The 17,931-nt window shown below is 39.8% G+C and overlaps 1 protein-coding gene and 1 long non-coding RNA gene across 2 annotated transcripts in view; one reads left to right on the forward strand and one right to left on the reverse strand.

Moving 5' to 3' along the window:
• LOC111219183 (piezo-type mechanosensitive ion channel component 2-like) overlaps window positions 1–17,867 on the forward strand; it is a 35,814-nt gene extending 17,947 nt beyond the window's left edge. The window contains exons 21-45 of the mRNA XM_022741797.1: window positions 137–225; window positions 585–650; window positions 1,101–1,213; window positions 1,350–1,478; window positions 1,592–1,652; window positions 3,217–3,300; window positions 3,459–3,625; window positions 4,081–4,280; window positions 5,001–5,162; window positions 6,709–7,041; window positions 7,174–7,432; window positions 7,897–8,085; window positions 8,216–8,426; window positions 8,602–8,734; window positions 8,985–9,132; window positions 9,249–9,463; window positions 10,326–10,484; window positions 10,703–10,850; window positions 11,915–12,103; window positions 12,377–12,469; window positions 14,463–14,632; window positions 15,404–15,520; window positions 15,800–15,879; window positions 16,106–16,322; window positions 17,033–17,867. Coding sequence (XP_022597518.1) covers window positions 137–225; window positions 585–650; window positions 1,101–1,213; window positions 1,350–1,478; window positions 1,592–1,652; window positions 3,217–3,300; window positions 3,459–3,625; window positions 4,081–4,280; window positions 5,001–5,162; window positions 6,709–7,041; window positions 7,174–7,432; window positions 7,897–8,085; window positions 8,216–8,426; window positions 8,602–8,734; window positions 8,985–9,132; window positions 9,249–9,463; window positions 10,326–10,484; window positions 10,703–10,850; window positions 11,915–12,103; window positions 12,377–12,469; window positions 14,463–14,632; window positions 15,404–15,520; window positions 15,800–15,879; window positions 16,106–16,322; window positions 17,033–17,288 — 3,988 coding nt within the window. The 3' untranslated portion in view covers window positions 17,289–17,867. The remainder of the gene's footprint in view (window positions 1–136; window positions 226–584; window positions 651–1,100; window positions 1,214–1,349; window positions 1,479–1,591; window positions 1,653–3,216; window positions 3,301–3,458; window positions 3,626–4,080; window positions 4,281–5,000; window positions 5,163–6,708; window positions 7,042–7,173; window positions 7,433–7,896; window positions 8,086–8,215; window positions 8,427–8,601; window positions 8,735–8,984; window positions 9,133–9,248; window positions 9,464–10,325; window positions 10,485–10,702; window positions 10,851–11,914; window positions 12,104–12,376; window positions 12,470–14,462; window positions 14,633–15,403; window positions 15,521–15,799; window positions 15,880–16,105; window positions 16,323–17,032) is intronic.
• LOC111219108 lies at window positions 12,929–13,845 on the reverse strand. The gene is made up of 3 exons (XR_002665003.1): window positions 13,750–13,845; window positions 13,425–13,506; window positions 12,929–13,289 (listed from the first exon to the last, which is right to left on the reverse strand). It is a non-coding gene; the product is annotated as an uncharacterized LOC111219108 (long non-coding RNA).
• Window positions 17,868–17,931: the final 64 nt, after the last annotated feature.

The raw sequence follows: 17,931 nt of genomic DNA on the forward strand, positions 1-17,931 counted from the left end.
AACATTCCATGCAATACACACCCATTATAAACTCAAAAATTATCAGAAAAAAAGCATCAAATGTAAACTGCGCCTTCAATGCCACTGCATCACAGGCACATAATAAACAACGTACCTTTCCACCCTCTTCCTGTAGGATGGAGAAAATCAAATCTAAACAGAAGAGTCGGCCTGCACCAGCAGACAAACCAGGAGCTCCTGCTGATCAGGAGCAGGTTGCACTGGGTAAATCAAGTAAATCTATTGTCTGTTTCTACTGTTAATAATTCAGCAAGGCACGATTGCATAGACAATCACCAAGTCTATTTGTATTACTTCTTAGCTACTGTACTTATATTCTACTTAATATCCATGTTTCTGTGTTTTGTGACAGGAGACATTTTGTGACATACCTATTCAGTTGTATTCAGATCTCTTATGAAAGTCTCAATCCTAAATTCAGATACATAGAAGAAGAGTTTTATGATGTAGGATCATTCTGCATTTTCACTACTATACTATACTATATTTGTATAACCTGTGGAGCTCATCAATCTTTAATCAGGAAAAAAACAACCAATAAGAGCTTGAGCTGTCTTTCTCAGGTGATGATGACAAGGCAAAGAGAGATGCCGGAAAATGGTGGAAGCCTTGGGTCTCTAAGCCTGGAGGTGAGCCACAACCCCACACAACTACAATACTGCTCAGTGCTCTCAGAATGATAGATAGATAGATAGATAGATAGATAGATAGATAGATAGATAGATAGATAGATAGATAGATAGATAGATAGATAGATAGATAGATAGATAGATAGATAGATACTTTATTTATCCCCTAGGGGATATTCATGTGTTCATTAGCTCACAGTTGATAATAAATAAACAATAGTAATTAGATTAGTCCACTTCCTTTGGCTGAGGTGTTGCACAGCCTGATGGCAGTGGGAACAAAGGATTGATGATGCACCAATGTCTAAAAAGCAAAGAAAGCATATCAGAGGAGAAGAGTGAAGACAGGCCACTGAGCTGCTGTACTGGAGCAGCTTTGTATGAGATGCCTGCTCAAACCTTTACCGTGTGTATAGAGATGTAGTTTTGACACCGCTCTGTTTAACACAGTGGAAAACAACTGTGGCTACCACCTGTTTGAGAGTGACAGCGAGGAGGAGGAGGAGGAAGTTCCAGAGAAGAAAGAGGAGGAGGAACCACCAAAGAAGAAATCTGCTTTCCAGGTAAGAGTCAGAAATTCATTAAATGTTTTCCATCCACTAAATGAAAAGTGAACACTGATGGAGTTTTGACTGTTTGCACATATGGCTAATGTGATAAAACCGGTCAAGTTGTGTATTTGTGTTTGTGATGTTGCAGCTGGCCTACGGAGCCTGGGTCACCAGCTCTAAGATGGCTCTGAAGGACCTGAAGAAGGAGAAGAAGAAAATTAAGAAAGAAGAGAAGAAGAGAGCAAAGAGAGAGCTGGAGAGACAGCAAGGTGAGAGAGTGACATCTGATCCCCCTCTGTAGTCAGTCTCTGAGTGTGAAGGTCAGGGTGGCTGCTGTGAACCACAGCTGGTTTCATGCAGTTACGAATCATATGAAATGTTTTGATGAAGACTGGAACATTTAGAGACATTCTGAAACTGAAAGGTCACAGGTTTGATCCCACAGGCATCGGTACATCCACCAGCAGCTACAATGGGGTCCAAAAGTCTGAGACCAATTTCCCATAAGTCAAAGGGTCATTGAGGGTGACCCATCAGCTGAGTGGTTAGGGAGAGTACCAGGACATCAAAGCAGGTTCTCAGTTTCATTACTGGACCATTTACTGCATGTCCTTCCCTGACTCTCTCTCCTCTCATCTCCTGTCTCCCTTCACTGTTGAATAAAGCAAAACAACAAATGTCATTGAGCAGACACAAACACCTACCCAAGGGTATAGGTTTGGGCTCAGCATTGGTCGGTACACAGAAACCCCTCCAGAACAAAGAGGACTGTTCAATGCTGTCAACAGATCGGTTTATGAACATATGATTTGTATTGATATTTAAATAAAAACTACACAAATCAAGGATTAAAAGAAAATACACTGTAGGAAAAGAGGAAAAACAAACAATATTTTTGTATTTTGCATCAACATGTATTAGGTCTACCAGTGTTGCAGGTCCCCCCTCCTCCCTTGATTTCACATTTAAATGTTTTCACAGTGATGTCAATATTAACAATCTAATAATGTAAGGCTGGTGACGTCAGGTAGCTGTAGCAGGTTTTCATTTTAAGTTAATGTGGCTGTGCTGGTTAGTTTACTCCATGTTACTGATGCTCTGGATGGTGAACAAGCTCCTGATGTCTGATATCTACAATGGACAACATTGTAGGCAATAGAGGAAAGGGAGTCATCTGAATTACAACATTTTTGCCCATGCTTGAGGTCTGGACTGACACTGACTCCTCCTCCATGTCTGTCAGTAAGTCTGATATTTGTACATGATGTGAGCCTCCTGTTAGTCCCCTTTCAGTCAATCTAATGCTAGCATGCCTTAATCGGTTGTCTTGGAGACATAGCGGGCACATGGGAATGATCTAATATGACTTCACTTTAAACATGGTGCGAACGAGTTCACTCAAATATTTATAGGAACATGTCCCTACCGTCCATATGCAAACCTATGCCGTTGCCTCTCCCTGCTCACCAAGTGCAGTTCACAACAGAAGAGATGAAAGCTTCACCAAACAGCATAAAAGCTAAATTGAATGAATTTACACCATATTTACTCTTATCCTTATAGTGTGCTACTGGAGGCCACAGGGTCATTAAAATCCAAACATTGACCCTCTGCAGAACACGAATGTGCATGGATTTTTAATAATAAATTCAATGGCGAACTGCTGAGTACATTATAAGGAACTATAACTTGTTTGCAAAAGTTTATCCTGCCCAAATTGGATTAATTAAAAGTTCAATTCAATCTATCCTTGAGATATGAATACTTTTGGTGTAAAGGTGAACATAATGGCATCAGAGGACAGACCAAGTCACCAAAGCTTTAGCATTCATTCAAATTTTTTTTGGTGCCCTCTTGTGCACCAAACTAATGAATATATTGTCCTGATCATGGAGTGTCAGCTGTGGTCAGGAGGACACCAGAAACATCCATGAGCATGACAGTAATCAGGCTAGTAGTTGTGGAGACATTCTACCACCTGAAAAAATGATGTAACAATAAAACTCTCTCCTTAGGCCTCGATAGAACAGATTCTAGTGAGGATGAGCTGGAGGAAAACACTGTGGAGGAGGAGGAGGAGGAAGGAGAGGAGGAAGAAGGTAAACACACACAATCACTGCATTACACTCTCAACAAACCACCATTCTACCAGCGAAATGAATATTTTGTTACTGAATGGCTTCAAAGCAAACACGCAGCAGTAAAACCTTCACTATACTTGACTTTACTCACTTACAGACTTGTCCTCTCCTTACAGAAAACATCCTGCAGCGCATCATTAACACCCTGAAGTTTAGCTGGGTGTTCATTCAGTCTCTTCTTGACGACCTGACAGAAGGTCTGAACTCGTTCTGTAAAGACAATCTGGACATTTCCAAAGTGCTGCGCTTCGAGCGAGCGTTACTCAACCAGCGACAAAAGAAGGTGGGACAAAACTGACATGTGAAACCCTTTAATCCCTCAGTATCATATTTATATTTTACAGGGGAAAAACAAACAGTTAGAATGATGCAGTGGTTTTCAGAAAGTTTACAGTGATCTCGTTGGCAGGACAACCTGGACTATACTGTACTGACTTTACTGGTTTATTGAGACTGAGGCCCAACCGCCAGTGGTAGGATGGCAACAGGTACAGAGCCTGAGTTTGTAAAAGAATAAGAAGCTAACTGAAAGACTAACTCAAGTCTCTGCGACTGCCTCATTAAATTAAAATTTCAATAGGGAAGCAAAAAAGTAAAGTATGACATGTATTCTATTGAGTGGTTTAAATTCATACACAAATATATAGAACAGTGTATACCTGTCACGCTGTGTTTTGGGTGAGCTACAGCCTCAGTTTCTCCTCAGTTCTATTTGACAGTGTTCTCCTCACTCTGCAGGGCAAAGAGGTGAACCAGGAGAGCATAAAGCAGTTTTATGAGAACTGGATGTTCCGTCAGAACACACTGTCATCCCAGGCTGACTTAGATGACTCCTTGCCTCCTCCCTCATCACCACCCACTGTGCCCTCCTCACGCCATGCTTATGCCAAGCTGAAGAACCAGGCTTCCAAAGTGTCCTGGGGCAGCAGCGTCTCCAGGTAGGTTACTGGACGCTGAGTAAGTCACATATACAGCAGGAGACTGTAGGATCTTTTCTCAGGGGTAAGTTGTCACACGGATCATATCTACAAAACCAGAGGGTGCTATCTTAAAAAAAAAAAAAAAAAAAAAACTGCATCAGCTGCATGAGCCTCTAAGTATTTTGAAGTCATTTTGCTCTTGACATATGGTCTGCTTCACTGTAGCTGAGGTGAGAACAATTTTCAAATTTGTCAACCCTAAAAGTGAAAAATCTAAAAAATCTTCACTATTACTTTTGCAAATGATAGGAGAGATTCCTAAACCAAAGTCCTAGACTAAAGCTAGCAACAGCACACATCTCACTCTCGAACTTTCTGTTGCTGTTAGATCCAGTTACAACCTTCTTCACCAGATGTTATTGGTTAAAACTGTTGGAGGCATGCTGACATCAGCACACATGTTTAGTTTTACAAGAAGATCGAATTTTGATATAAGAACGTGGAAATATGTTTCTGTCTCCCCCTTTCTCTGTGATGTTGTCACTCTCTTGCCTGCGTCCACTGAATTTCTTCCTCTGTGTCCAAACATGCTGCAAATAAGTGTGTAGTTAGAGGAGCAGTTGGACTTTAGTGGCTTTTCTGAAGTTACAACTGCCAGCCAGTCATACATATGCACACAACATATTTAGGGACTACTTCTCTTTCAGACCATGTATACTCATCTGCTCTTACCTTTAGCTGTATGACAGATGAGACGATGCTAGGTTCCCGACAGCCAACCCAGGAGGAGCTGGACGAGCCTCCTGCTGTGCCACCTGCTGCTGACCAGCTCAGAAGGAGGCTCCTGAAAACTACCAACATTGACCTGACCTCTTTTGACACCGATGAACTTTCACCAAGGTGAAGGACAAATCTTTGGTTATGGATGATAAACAAAAAAGGCTCAAGGTTCAAGGTGGGGATAATAAATACAGAAGTGTGGACTCAGTGGTCACTTTAATAAATCTAATGCAATCCAAGACAACAGCTCAGCCATAAATGCAACATTTACAAAATTAATAATGTTCAGTTTTGTTTTCAGGTGTAACTTTAACTGTTTTGATTATTGAGTTGCAGTGGTGTTTGACTGGATTGCTTTATATTGACAGATGTATTGTTCAGGGATTAAGAATATTAGAAACGACACTCACCGAGATGAAAAATAAACAAGTACATAAATTAAAAGTTGTAAAAAACTGAAAGTTTTAGCAGGAACTTAAGTTTCTTTAATGTAGAATTTGTGGCAGATCGTGGTATTGGATTACATTAAATTGTATAGTTATATATAATTTATACCATATATAGGCCTACACAATAAAGTGGCCAGGTGGTTTACATATGTTAGTTAGATGTCAGTTATTTTCCTATGGTAAATCTCATCTGTCCCTAACTTTAACACTTATCTCATCTCTATTTCCATCAAGAGTAAATGCAGTACACATGATACCCTTCAAATTTGGTATGAAACTGTCATGGTAGAGGGTAAGGCTGGACCCAAATGCAGCCAACACAAGGGAGTTGGTGAAAAATGTTTAATAATCAGAAGAACTTACAAAACTTGTGAACCAACCGAACAAGAAGCCAAAGCACGATATAACACTGGGGACTAAACAGAAAGCTGAAGCACAAGGAAACACAGGGGACTTGAACAGACAAACTGACACAGACAAAGTGGAGCACAGCGACTAAATAGACACAAGGGAGGCAAGGGTGGTTGAACACAGGTGAAACACAATAGGGCGAGGCAGACAATCAATTTGGAGGGGAACAGGACAAAGACAGGAAGTAAAAACATCAAGAGACACAAGGAAAGTAACTACAAAATAAAACAGGAAATGACCAAGTGCAAACATAATACAAAACTCAAACATAAAATGTCCGTCATGGCAACCCATGACAGAAACATTGCAGCCATTCAGCATGACTTGTTTCAGTGCTGCATTAAAACCAGACACCAGGCAAACAACACAGATCAGATTAGAAAATGTTATAAAAAAAATTTTATAGGTTACAGCTTTGGTGGATCTGTTCTAAAGGCCCAGTCCATCATCCAAATGTGAACAGAATGATCATCCCACCATTTAGTCAAATTTTATTAATAATTGTATCATTATCATTATTATTGTTATTGTTATTGAAAATCATCAATTACTATCAAATTAGGTTCTTACATGGAATCCTCCATGTTGTTTTTGCCTGAGATGTTTGTCTGCCAATCGTTGTGAAGTTTTTTTTTTATTGTTTTTTTATTTTATAAAGAATAAATCTGGACCCTTTTGTTATATTTTTATTTCTTTTTAAAGATGCTTATGTTTTTGCAGCGCACAACACTCTCTCTACATGTTTTGTGCAAATTTCTTTGTTTCTGAAAGGTAAAATGTCCCCGTTTCTATCTTTGTCTCAAAAGCTTTGAAGATGGTGCAACTCTGAAGGAAGACCACAAACAAGAAGAGGATGATGAGGACGATGCGGAGGGTGAGAGGAAGCCAGAGCAAAAACAAGAAGAGACAGAGGAAGAGGAGCAGGAGGAATGGCAAGAAGAGGATAATGAGGTGGAGAGAGAGGAGCTGGATGAGGACCAACAGCAGAAAGAAGAAGATGAATGTGCTGAATATCCAGAATGCACCTCACTGGGTTTCAGGGAAAGTGACGGAGAGAAAAGTCTCGATCTCACGCAGTCTCCTAGGCCTCTGAGTCAGGAGACCAGGAACCTCACTGCCAGTGAGCTGCTGCTGAACAAGTCAGTTGACACAAGACATGTAGTACTTGAAAACAAGATTAGAGCATTTTTAGAGACAAGCTGATAATCTCCATCTCTTTCTCTTTCTTTCCATCTCTGTCTTTCCTTCCCTTTCCTCCCTCTCTCCTGTAGTATGTTTGAAAATGACGAGATCTCAGAGTCTGATAAGTTTTTTGTGACGTTGCCGAGGCCCCTGAAGCTGCTCTTTGCCCTCTACAACACGATGGTGTCCAAGTCAGAGATGCTGTGCTATTTTGTCATCATCCTCAACCACATTGTGTCGGCTTCGCTTCTCTCCCTCATCCTGCCAATACTCATCTTCCTCTGGGCCATGCTGTCTGTGCCCCGGCCGAGCAAACGCTTCTGGATGACTGCGATCATCTACACAGAGGTTTTGAGGACATTTTTTGGTCTGTTTTATATTAGAAATATTATTTTGTTGGTGGAATATTCAAAATGCTCAGATTAAAAATGAAAATTAAACAAGGGCTCATTTATTGTAGCTTGCTGATGTTGTTTCTGTGTTCATATTTTTCATGATGCTGCACCTATAAATGTGGACAACTTAGCAGAAAGATATTGTAACTCACTACAATCAAAGCTTTAGGTTTAGTTAACTTATAGTATTCAATCTATGTTTTGCTCTATAATTTTGTTTGTTTATTGCACTTTATATAAAACAGACATGATACAACTACTGTACTATTTCTCTCATTCAGTAAAATTGTTTCTAATGATTAAAACTGGTAAAATTAAGATATCAGATTTTTTTCTGAATATATATTTTTTATTCTTCATTGTTTCAGCTAATGCATAATCCAGAACTCTTAACTCTTTCTCCTCTGTTTCTCTCAGCTGACTGTTGTGGTGAAGTACTTTTTCCAGTTTGGTTTCTTCCCCTGGACCACCTCTGCCTACAGAGGCATCAACGCTGAGCTGCCCTTTGCCCTTCCAAACATCATCGGGGTGGAGAAGAAAAACGGCTACGTCCTCTTTGACCTCATTCAGCTGCTCGCTCTCTTCTTCCACCGATCTATTCTCAAAGTAACCATGAGAAATTACCTCTGAAATACATCCGCTCATTCAAATTACACCCATCTACTGCTGTATGTCTTGTGAGGGACCACCACTAGTTTTGCATGTTAAAACTCCTTTTGTGTCTGTGATTGTATAGTGCCATGGGCTGTGGGACACTAAGGAGGTTGAGATGCCTGATTTCTTCAAGAAGATGAAGAAAAAAGTGGAAAAGAAGAAGATGACAGGTGGAGATAAGATTGCCGACAAAGAGAAATCTGCACGCCGGCTGAAGTTCCTACCCCTACAGGCCTCTACCAGTTCCATATTCTGTAGACGAAAGAGAGGTGACTCTTCAGGATCTCCCCATGGTCAGTGTTTAGAAAAAGCTCAAGATGTTTTTATCCAAATATGATCGTATAGTTTGGATGAATCCAAGTTTCCTGTTGTCTTTTGTTTTGTTTTTCTTAATGTCCAATAGTTGCTATTACTAACATTACTTATTACTAACATTTCTCCATTTTTTGTTTCATTTTTCTACTGGAGAGGTGAAGCCCAAGAAGCAGCATAGCAAGAAGAATGGACGGCAACGAAACAAGGCTCCGCTGACCAGGAAACAGAGGATCAGACAGCAGATCAGAGAGAGGATGCTGCAGGCCAAAGCTGCCGTTATAGAAGTGTACGCTGATTTCTTGTCTGTTGTTTTGGTTCAGATTTGACAACTGCTGTATCTGTGCTTTCTGCTGCTAATTAATTTTCTTTTTGTCCACTGCTTTACATCCATCTGATCTGATGGATAATAATTGCATAGAATCTTAGTTTTTTGTTCCTAACGTGAATATTTGAACTTGGAGAAAAGTTTGTTCTGGTAGCAGAATTTTCCTGCTTATGTGGGATTCTGATACTGTACTTTCTTTTTTGTTCTTCAGCGGCCTTCACATTTACTTACCCATAAGGCAGTTTTTCTACGACATCATCCACCCAGACTACAGTCCTGTATGTGACGTCTATGCCCTCATGTTTCTCATCGACGTAGTCAACTTCATTGTCACCATATATGGATACTGGGCTTTTGGGGTTAGATTCAAACCAAGAATATACATTCACATGAATATTACTTAATACATTTAAATGTAAATGTTCTGTACAATATGACAGTCAGGCAATCAGGCTGATCTCTGTCTCTTGTGTAGAAATACTCGGCAGCAGCTGACATCACAGAGTCCCTGTCAGAGGACCAGGTTCCAGAGGCCTTCCTGGTCATGCTGCTCATGCAGTTTGGTACCATGATAGTGGACCGGGCTCTCTACCTGAAGAAGTCCCTCCTGGGAAAGTGTGTTTTTCAGGTGGTGCTGGTGTTTGGCATACACTTCTGGATGTTCTTCATCCTCCCCGGTGTCACTGAGAGGTCAGAGCTCATCACTTGAATTCATTTTTCTTTTCATTTCTTCACTCGAGACTACTTTGACATTGAGTCCTTGTTTACACATGTGTAATGTCACCACACAAAAAAAAAAAAACTCGAAACATTTTAAACAATAATATTGTGTTAAATATGACGGCAGTCTGCTGGGTCTCTACAACAAGAAAAACTCGAACAAGAAAAACTAGAATCCCCTTCTCGTGGTTGTCTGTCTCCGCCACTCAGACTCTGCCATTTGTGTGAAATTTTGTCATAGCTGCTGTGTAAAGTCTTGAGTAATGGCTAAAAAGTGTTTTCTGAGGTCACTGTGACCTTGCCCTTTAGCCACCAAAATCTAATCAGTTCATTCTTGAATCCAGGTGAATGTTTGCACCAAATTTGAAGAAATTCCTTCAAGGCATCACTGAGATATAGTGTCCATGAAAATGGGATGGACGGACGGACAACCTGAGAACAATATGCCTCTGGGTCTGACTGTCGGAGGAATAAACACATCTATTTGGATTCTCTTTCAGAGATGGCTCTATTAAAGCCTGTGCAGTGCTTTTATGTAAGCACACATTGAGTGTGTTTGGCTTCATCCCAATGACTTCTCGGTTACCATCTATTACATTTTAGAAAAGCAAATAAATCACTGGATCTGGTTTTTAAAAAAAACAAAAAAAACAAAAAAAAAGCTTTTAACATAAAAAACACCTACATCATGAAACTTTCACTCCTTCAAGCCTCTATTTGTTCAATTTGAATATGAAAATTAAAAATCTAAATATGAATCTGATCTGGGGACAATGACAAGATATTTTCATTGATATCTCCTTCTCTTGTTGTGTGTTTCTTTGCTCCACAGGAGGTTCAACAGGAACCCTGTGGCACAGCTCTGGTACTTTGTGAAGTGCATCTACTTTGGCCTGTCTGCCTACCAAATCAAATGTGGCTACCCAAACCGAATCCTGGGCAACTTCCTCACCAAGAACTTCAATTACCCGAACCTCTTCCTCTTCCAAGGGTATGAAAATGGTGACATGCTTTATAAAATACAAATATATTCTTAAATAGCATGCACTGATTGTAACTTCAGTGTACAAGACACATTTTCTACACTGTAAATATGTGTGATAGTATTTCTCGTTTGTTTTCTTGGTATTTAATTTCTTAATTTTATACAAAAGAAACCAAATACTAAATTTTCTTTCTTCATTGTTGTTGTCTCCTCTCCTCCTCCAGGTTTCGTTTGGTTCCCTTCCTGACGGAGCTGAGGGCGGTGATGGACTGGGTTTGGACTGACACCACTTTGTCTCTGTCCAGTTGGATTTGTGTTGAAGACATCTATGCTAATATATTTATTCTCAAGTGCTGGAGGGAGTCTGAGAAAGTAAATGAGAGCATACACTACACATGTACTACTGCATCAGTATGTACAGTATGTACTGAGCACTCTAACTACAATGAAAATATTAAAGCAAAAGACCAGAACATTTGTATCTTCAGGGTTAGATTTATATACACGATGACCAGTTTATCATTGTCATCATTTATCAAGTAATAATACTGATCATATTCTGATTACAGCTTCTAAAGTATGACAAGCTGTAGATTAAATCCATTTTGGTTTCTGACTGTTGGTCAAACCAAATTAGCAGTTTGAAGGCAGCGCTCTGATAATCTCTCAATCTGTCATGTCATGATGTTTTCAGGTTGTCCGTCCGTCCCATTCTCGTGAACGCGATATCTCAGTAACACTTGAAGGAACTTCTTCAAATTTGGCACAAGCATTCATTAGGACTCGAGGTTGAAATGATTCGATATTGGTGGTCAAAAGTCAAGTTTGCAGTTACCTCACACAACACGGTTTTGGTCTTGTGAACACAATATCTCAGTATTGCCTTGAGGGAATTTCTTCCAATTTGGCACAAATGTCAACTTGGATCAAGGATGAAGTGATTTGATTTTGGTGGTCAAAGGTCAAGGTTGTGGTGACCTGACAAAACACAGTATTGGCCTCTTGAATATTGAGGAAATTTGTTTAGATCTAGCACAAAGATTCACATGGCCTCAAAGATGAACTGATTAGATTTTGGTGGTCAAAGGTCAAGGTCACAGTCTCACGTTCTCACATTCTTGTGAATGCGATATATCAAGAATGCCCAGAGGGAATTTCATCACCTCTGTCACACTGTGACCTCACAAAACCCATTATTGGCCATAGCTCACAAATTCATTCACTAATTATTACACAATTTAACTCAAATGTCTATAAAGATAAAATGAAATGATGACATTTCATATCCAAATGGTCAAAGGTCAACTTGACTGTGACAGTGCTGTAACTCAGGAAGGGGAGACTGTGACCATATTTCCTGTAACTTGGCTGGTTGGTGAAGCAAACAACCGTGAGACATTAATTGTAGTTTTATTTTATTTATAATTTTCTCCCAGAAATATCCGCACCATCCAGGGCAGAAGAAGAACAAGGTGGTGAAATATGGGATGGGAGGATTAATCATCTTCACTCTCATCAGCATCATCTGGTTCCCACTCCTCTTTATGTCACTGATCCAGTCTGCAGCTGGAGTGACCAATCAGCCGGTGGACGTCTCCATCCAGCTCAGCATCGCAGGATACGAGGTCAGGTTGGACACGAGTGCATTAATGTGTGATAACTTTCAACTTTCAGTCTTTGTGTGCTTATAAAAACACTGAAGCTAGCTGGTTGATAATATTCAAGACACACCGCCATTGTCAAATAGTCAAATACAGCTACCACAGCAAACACTTCCCTGCAGTACCATCGTTGTTTACACCAGTGATTACAGGTTTAACTGCCCACTAACTGTGCAGTTTACGCCTTAGTTGCTGGCCATCTTTAATGTGGACATATGTCTGTTTGTGTTTTCACAGCCTCTGTTCACCATGAGTGCCCAGGAGCAGAACTTGGTTCCATACAAAGAAACTGGATTCAACCAACTCACCAAAGTCTACGCTACTCATCCAGTACGATACATTTGATTTTACTGTGAACACCAAACTGAGACCAAATACAAAACAATTCACCAATTCACTTGTCTGAATCATAACGACTGGTTATGGTCATGAGGGCAAGTTTTAATTTATTCTCTACCACTTACCCTGAAAAGAGCAACAGGAACAGAAACACATATCAGTACCTTACTTATGTCACTGCAAAGCACATCACAGTGTTAAGCCAATGAAAGATTTTGTTTTAGGATTAAATTGTAATTGTAAAGATCATATTATTTATTGTGAAAAAAAGTGGTCAAAGCATTTATGAAAACAAATCAGAACATGCTAACACCCCATCATTGTTCATGGTCATGAAGTTAGTGTCTTTGTGTCTAATTTGAGTCAGATTACATTTTGGAAAACTAATCAGTTTTTAAATATCTTAAAGATAAAAGGAGGTGGAGGACTCCAGCAGAACCATCTTTGTATGAATGAATCGTTCATCTAGGCAAGAAAAATCATTCCGAATATGAGTGTAGTACCTGGTACTAAGATTTGCCTTTGACAATATCTGACAACACCACCTCCCGCTAAGGGGCATGAGGAACCCTTAAACCTTTAACATCTCCCGTACAAGTTGTGACCCACTCTGACTTCCCCGAACAGGAACAATTTACCAGAGGTGTATCTTGTGTAAAAGTTAAGTTGGTTTTATTACAATAGATAAATAAAATTTCCATAAAATATAGGGATGAGGCAATAAGAAACGAACAATTCCGCTGATGGTTCAATCAATCAGTTCTCTTCACAATAAGGGTCGGTCGGCTCTACACAGCAACAATAAAAATGACTGTGGGAGACAGAAGAGGGAGACAACAGAGATTACTACCACACACATGCACTGCACATTAAATAGCATTACACACTTAAACTCTATAGATTTATCGCAATGGAATACATGCAGTGTCACGACAACTATACACACCACTACAGAGTGTCACCCGTGCGGTCCCACCACAGGAAGGGGGCTGTGTGTTGATGCGGACCCGGCCTTTCACAAAGTCAAACTGTAGATACGAAGAGAACAAACATTAGCTTTCATCACCATCCAAAATGACTACCATGCAATACAGCAATCATGCTAGAAAATACTAAATGCGTCAAGCCTACAAATTAAAATAAACAACAAAAAAAAGCAAATTAACAGTAGAAAACAGTGGCTGGCCTGGTCTTTGCAAAGGTACACAAACTCCCATAATTAAATAATGCAGGAGTGAGGAGAAATCCAGTGCATCACAGTCTCTGTGCACCTCTGCCACAGTGGTCGTCAATGGCCACATCAATCCTGAACCTGACGGACAGGACCCTCGTGTCTGCCTGTCACCCCGTATGAGAGGGAGAGCCAAGTCGGGAGGAAAGGGGCTTTCCACTGAGGCAACCGGCGTTTTATCACTTCCTGATTGACACCCAGTCACATGACTGCAGACAACCAGTCATGTGACCAAGTGTCAATGACAAGTGTCACATTTTCCCACATGAGATAGGGCTGATAATTATTAGAGCCTAACTGATAACTCAGCCATGTCGACGTACCACCTGACTGATTATATTACACTGTATTATATTATATTATATTATATTATATCATATTATATTATATTATAATTTATACTAGAACTTGATTTGTTACTGCTGCAAAATAGACAATAAGACAAGTAGAACTTTGTACAGAGGATATTAAACATAAATAAAATGAAAAAAAATTTAATGAAAACCTTGTTTGTATTATTGGAAGACAGTAAATGTTTTTGTATGTACATACAGATTTTCTATCAGAGAATTTTTGTATTTGTTAAAATATGTATCTGTCATGAGCATGACTGTTCATTTAAACACTACATCATGTTGAGTCTAAAGCATCTCTTGTTCTTGCTGAGAGTACTGTGGAACTTGAAACAACTGTGGAAATCGATCACCCTTCTCTCTCTCTCTCTCTCTCTCTCTCTCTCTCTCTCTCTCCCAGTCTGCCATGCAGTTCATAATGAACTACTTTGCGGAGGACATTGTTGTTGCCAAGATCAAGAGTGATGCTAGTCTGCTGTGGAGCATCAGCCCAGCCAGTCGAGAGGCCATGATACAGGAGCTCAGCAACTCCTCCCACATATACATGACCTTACGCTGGACCCTGCTCAGGTCAGTGTGTGTGTCTGCTTGGATGGTGATTTTTTCTGTGCATGTGTTTCATAGTGCAGAGTCCAGTTTTCATGTCAAGTCAAGTCAATTTTTATTTGTATTGCGCCAGTTCATTCATTCATTCATTCATTCATTCACTTATTCAAAACATAAGTTATCTCAAGGCACTTTCCAAATAGAGGAGGTCTAGACCTTCTCTTCATAATATTATTTACAGAGACCCAACAATTCATGAGTGCTTTATGTGTAAATCCATGTGAACATACTGTAGATGCTACATGTTCTAGCTTACTGATACATGTATTTCTCTAAAATGTTAAGTGCTAAAACACATTTTCTTACTTGTTCTACTAGTTGTTCTGTTTTGTATTTTGGTCAGTCTGTTGGTGCTTTGTTGTTTTACATATCAAAGAAAGGAAAACTAATATTCTCAAAAGTACTTAAGATGAATGGTGAATGGATGTGAAAAGTTGGGAGTCTGTGTGTATGAATGTTTGCCTCGGTGCATTAAATGTGTGTCCATTTGTATATTGTCATATTCATTTCTTGGGTATTCAGAAATGTATCAACCCTGCTCATACTGTACGAGTCTGAATGTGGTGACAGCCAGTGCCACTGAAACAGATAGGTTCTTGTTAATTCTGATCTCTTAATGAAGCTGTAAAGTAACTACATTTTAAACTCCTTTGGCTGCATGTGGCACAGATGTACTAAGCTTTGAATAGACTTTGGCTCATGTGCTAGTAAACACAGCTCTCCTGCCCTCCTCAGGAACGCATCCATATCAATGAATGTAGAGAGTGTGGGAGAACACACTGTGAAGTTTGAGGACAAGGCCTTGATGGAAGGGATCGTCCACATGCTCAAAGGCAACAGCAGCAAACCTGTGTGAGTCTCAGTCTACATATACAATCAACTGATTTTTACTGTTGTGTCTTCTGCAATTTCTTTTGACTAAAGATGCTGATGCTAAAGAACAGTTTAAAGTAGCCAAACAATCAAAATGAACTCTAAAGTTTTAATTAGCATTAAACTATAAGAATTAAGATACTGTTTGTTATCAACTATTTCTTAACACTTTTATACAGTATGTGCTACATTGCACGTTTTCCGCATATTTTCTCCAGCTTTGTACTCAAAAGATGTAAAACTGTTATTCTATTGTAGGATCATTAACTCGCTTCTACCAAAGTTCATCAGGGGTCCCAAAGGACCAGAGTCCAAAATGGCAACCAGGATGAAAGTAGGTTAGTTACAGTTTATTTTACATTTACATGGCTAAAGATGTAAATTTGGTAAATTATACATTGGACTTATATACCTTATGCTCTCTTTCTATCTGTTTTTTTTTTAACTCTCTATCTGGGTATATCAGTGAAGTCTGAACTCCAGAAAGAATAAGCTGATCGGAGTGATCAGTCCTGTACATATCACTCCTGCAGTTTAATCTAACGCTGGCGTGTCTTCCCCCAGAGCACTCGGACCGCCCAGACCTCCAGGTGCTGGCTTTCTTCAGGCCCATGTCAGTCAAACTTCAACAGGTCAACAGGACGTCAGAGAAAGATGCAGACCAGTGGTGGGTGGTGGAGGAGTGCTCGCCAGTTCTCACCTCTGACTGTCACAGCATAGAGATAGTGGTGTTCAGTGATAAAGTCAGCCCCTCCAGTCTGGGCTTTCTGGCTGGACATGGGTAGGTTAACAAGACCTCTTTGATCTGCTCTCTGTCAGGAAATTGTTATTATGATTGTGGCTTGACTTGACTCCCCTTCTTTGCAGGTTTTAAGGAGACTAACACAGTAAAACTTGACTGCTGTTCTTTGCTGAGGTTTGAAAGTATTGTCCCTTCGGTAGCTCAAAGTGCTTAAACATTAATTTTCAAACACTCAACAGTACGTCTCGTTCCAGATATACCCTGACAGCTGATGATGATAATCCACACATCTAATTTTTTACTTTTGTACACCAGCGTCTTCCCTCTACATGATGACAGAAGACTAGTGCTTTTATTTTGGCAGAAAATAATCTCATAAACTTGATCACAGCAAGGTCTGTGGATTATCACAAGTAACTGTGTCCTTACATTTGGAAATAAAGTTTTTCAAATGTGATTTTTGTTTTACTCTGAGCATTTTAAACCAAAGTTGCTATGCACTGTATTGGGATGATCTACACCTGATATCGAATCTTTAAGCATAAGCAAATCATCAGCTGATTCTGTAGATAGCACAAAATGTGAGATTTTGGTTGAACTGTCCCTTTAATGTCACATCTGCACAGCTCAATGTCAACTGATCGAAAGGAAAAGTTAAGAAATATTGTTAAAATTTCAGTGAGATTTTAAAAGAACTGTTGTGTGCTCACAGACTTACTTGAACCTGTCCACTCTGCTCCTCACGACAGCATTGTAGGCCTGTACATGTCAGTGGTGCTGGTCATTGGAAAGTTCGTCAGGGAGTTCTTCAACGGGATCTCCAGGTCCATCATGTTTGAAGAGCTGCCATGTGTGGATCGGGTCCTGAAGCTCTGCACGGATATCTTTGTGGTCAGGGAGACTGGGGAAATGGAGCTGGAAGAGACGCTGTTTGAGAAACTCATCTTCCTCTACCGATCACCCGAGACAATGATCAAGATGACCAGAGAGAAGAAAGACAGCTAAGATTTGACAAGACGTCGTCTATTACAGGACGCTGAGAGTGCTATGCCACATTCCATGATCCAGTTGTAATCAGGAACCCTTTGCAAGATTTGAAACTATTTCTGACCCGGCTATTAATTGTGACCTCTGACCTGCGCAGACAGGTGCAGGTTTCACTTGTCTGAAATTTAGGTTAGTTAATTTATCTACATGTGTTCAGTTCCCTGCCAAAAATTAAAAAAGGACTTAAGGGCTTTATAAAGGCAAAAAAAATGAAACAATAACTAGCTCAACTGTAATACCAATTAATCTGGACTGCAGTTAAATGAATAAAGTGCCTGCTACATATTATTTGCTATTGTTGATGCCATTTTCTGCCCACTGGGTTATGCATGCATTTCTGATCATTTTGGATTGCGGTTTTTACTGGTGTGAAGAACACACAAGATCCTACTCCCTGATTTAGTTTCTTTCAGGAACAATGAAATTTCATCAAACCCTTGATGTATTCATGGATCAACACACACACCTCTGTAAATACCATGTTGATGTGTATGTCTATGTAGTACTAAGTTATTAAGATCAAAATAAAAAATGTAGTTAGACAAAATGTTTGTGTGTCAGCCTACAATGCTATCAATACTATATTCACCAACAAGGCAAG

This window comes from Seriola dumerili, unplaced genomic scaffold (assembly GCF_002260705.1).
Source record: "Seriola dumerili isolate Sdu_G_001 unplaced genomic scaffold, Sdu_1.0 BDQW01000056.1, whole genome shotgun sequence".
NCBI classification, from domain to species: Eukaryota; Metazoa; Chordata; class Actinopteri; order Carangiformes; family Carangidae; genus Seriola; species Seriola dumerili.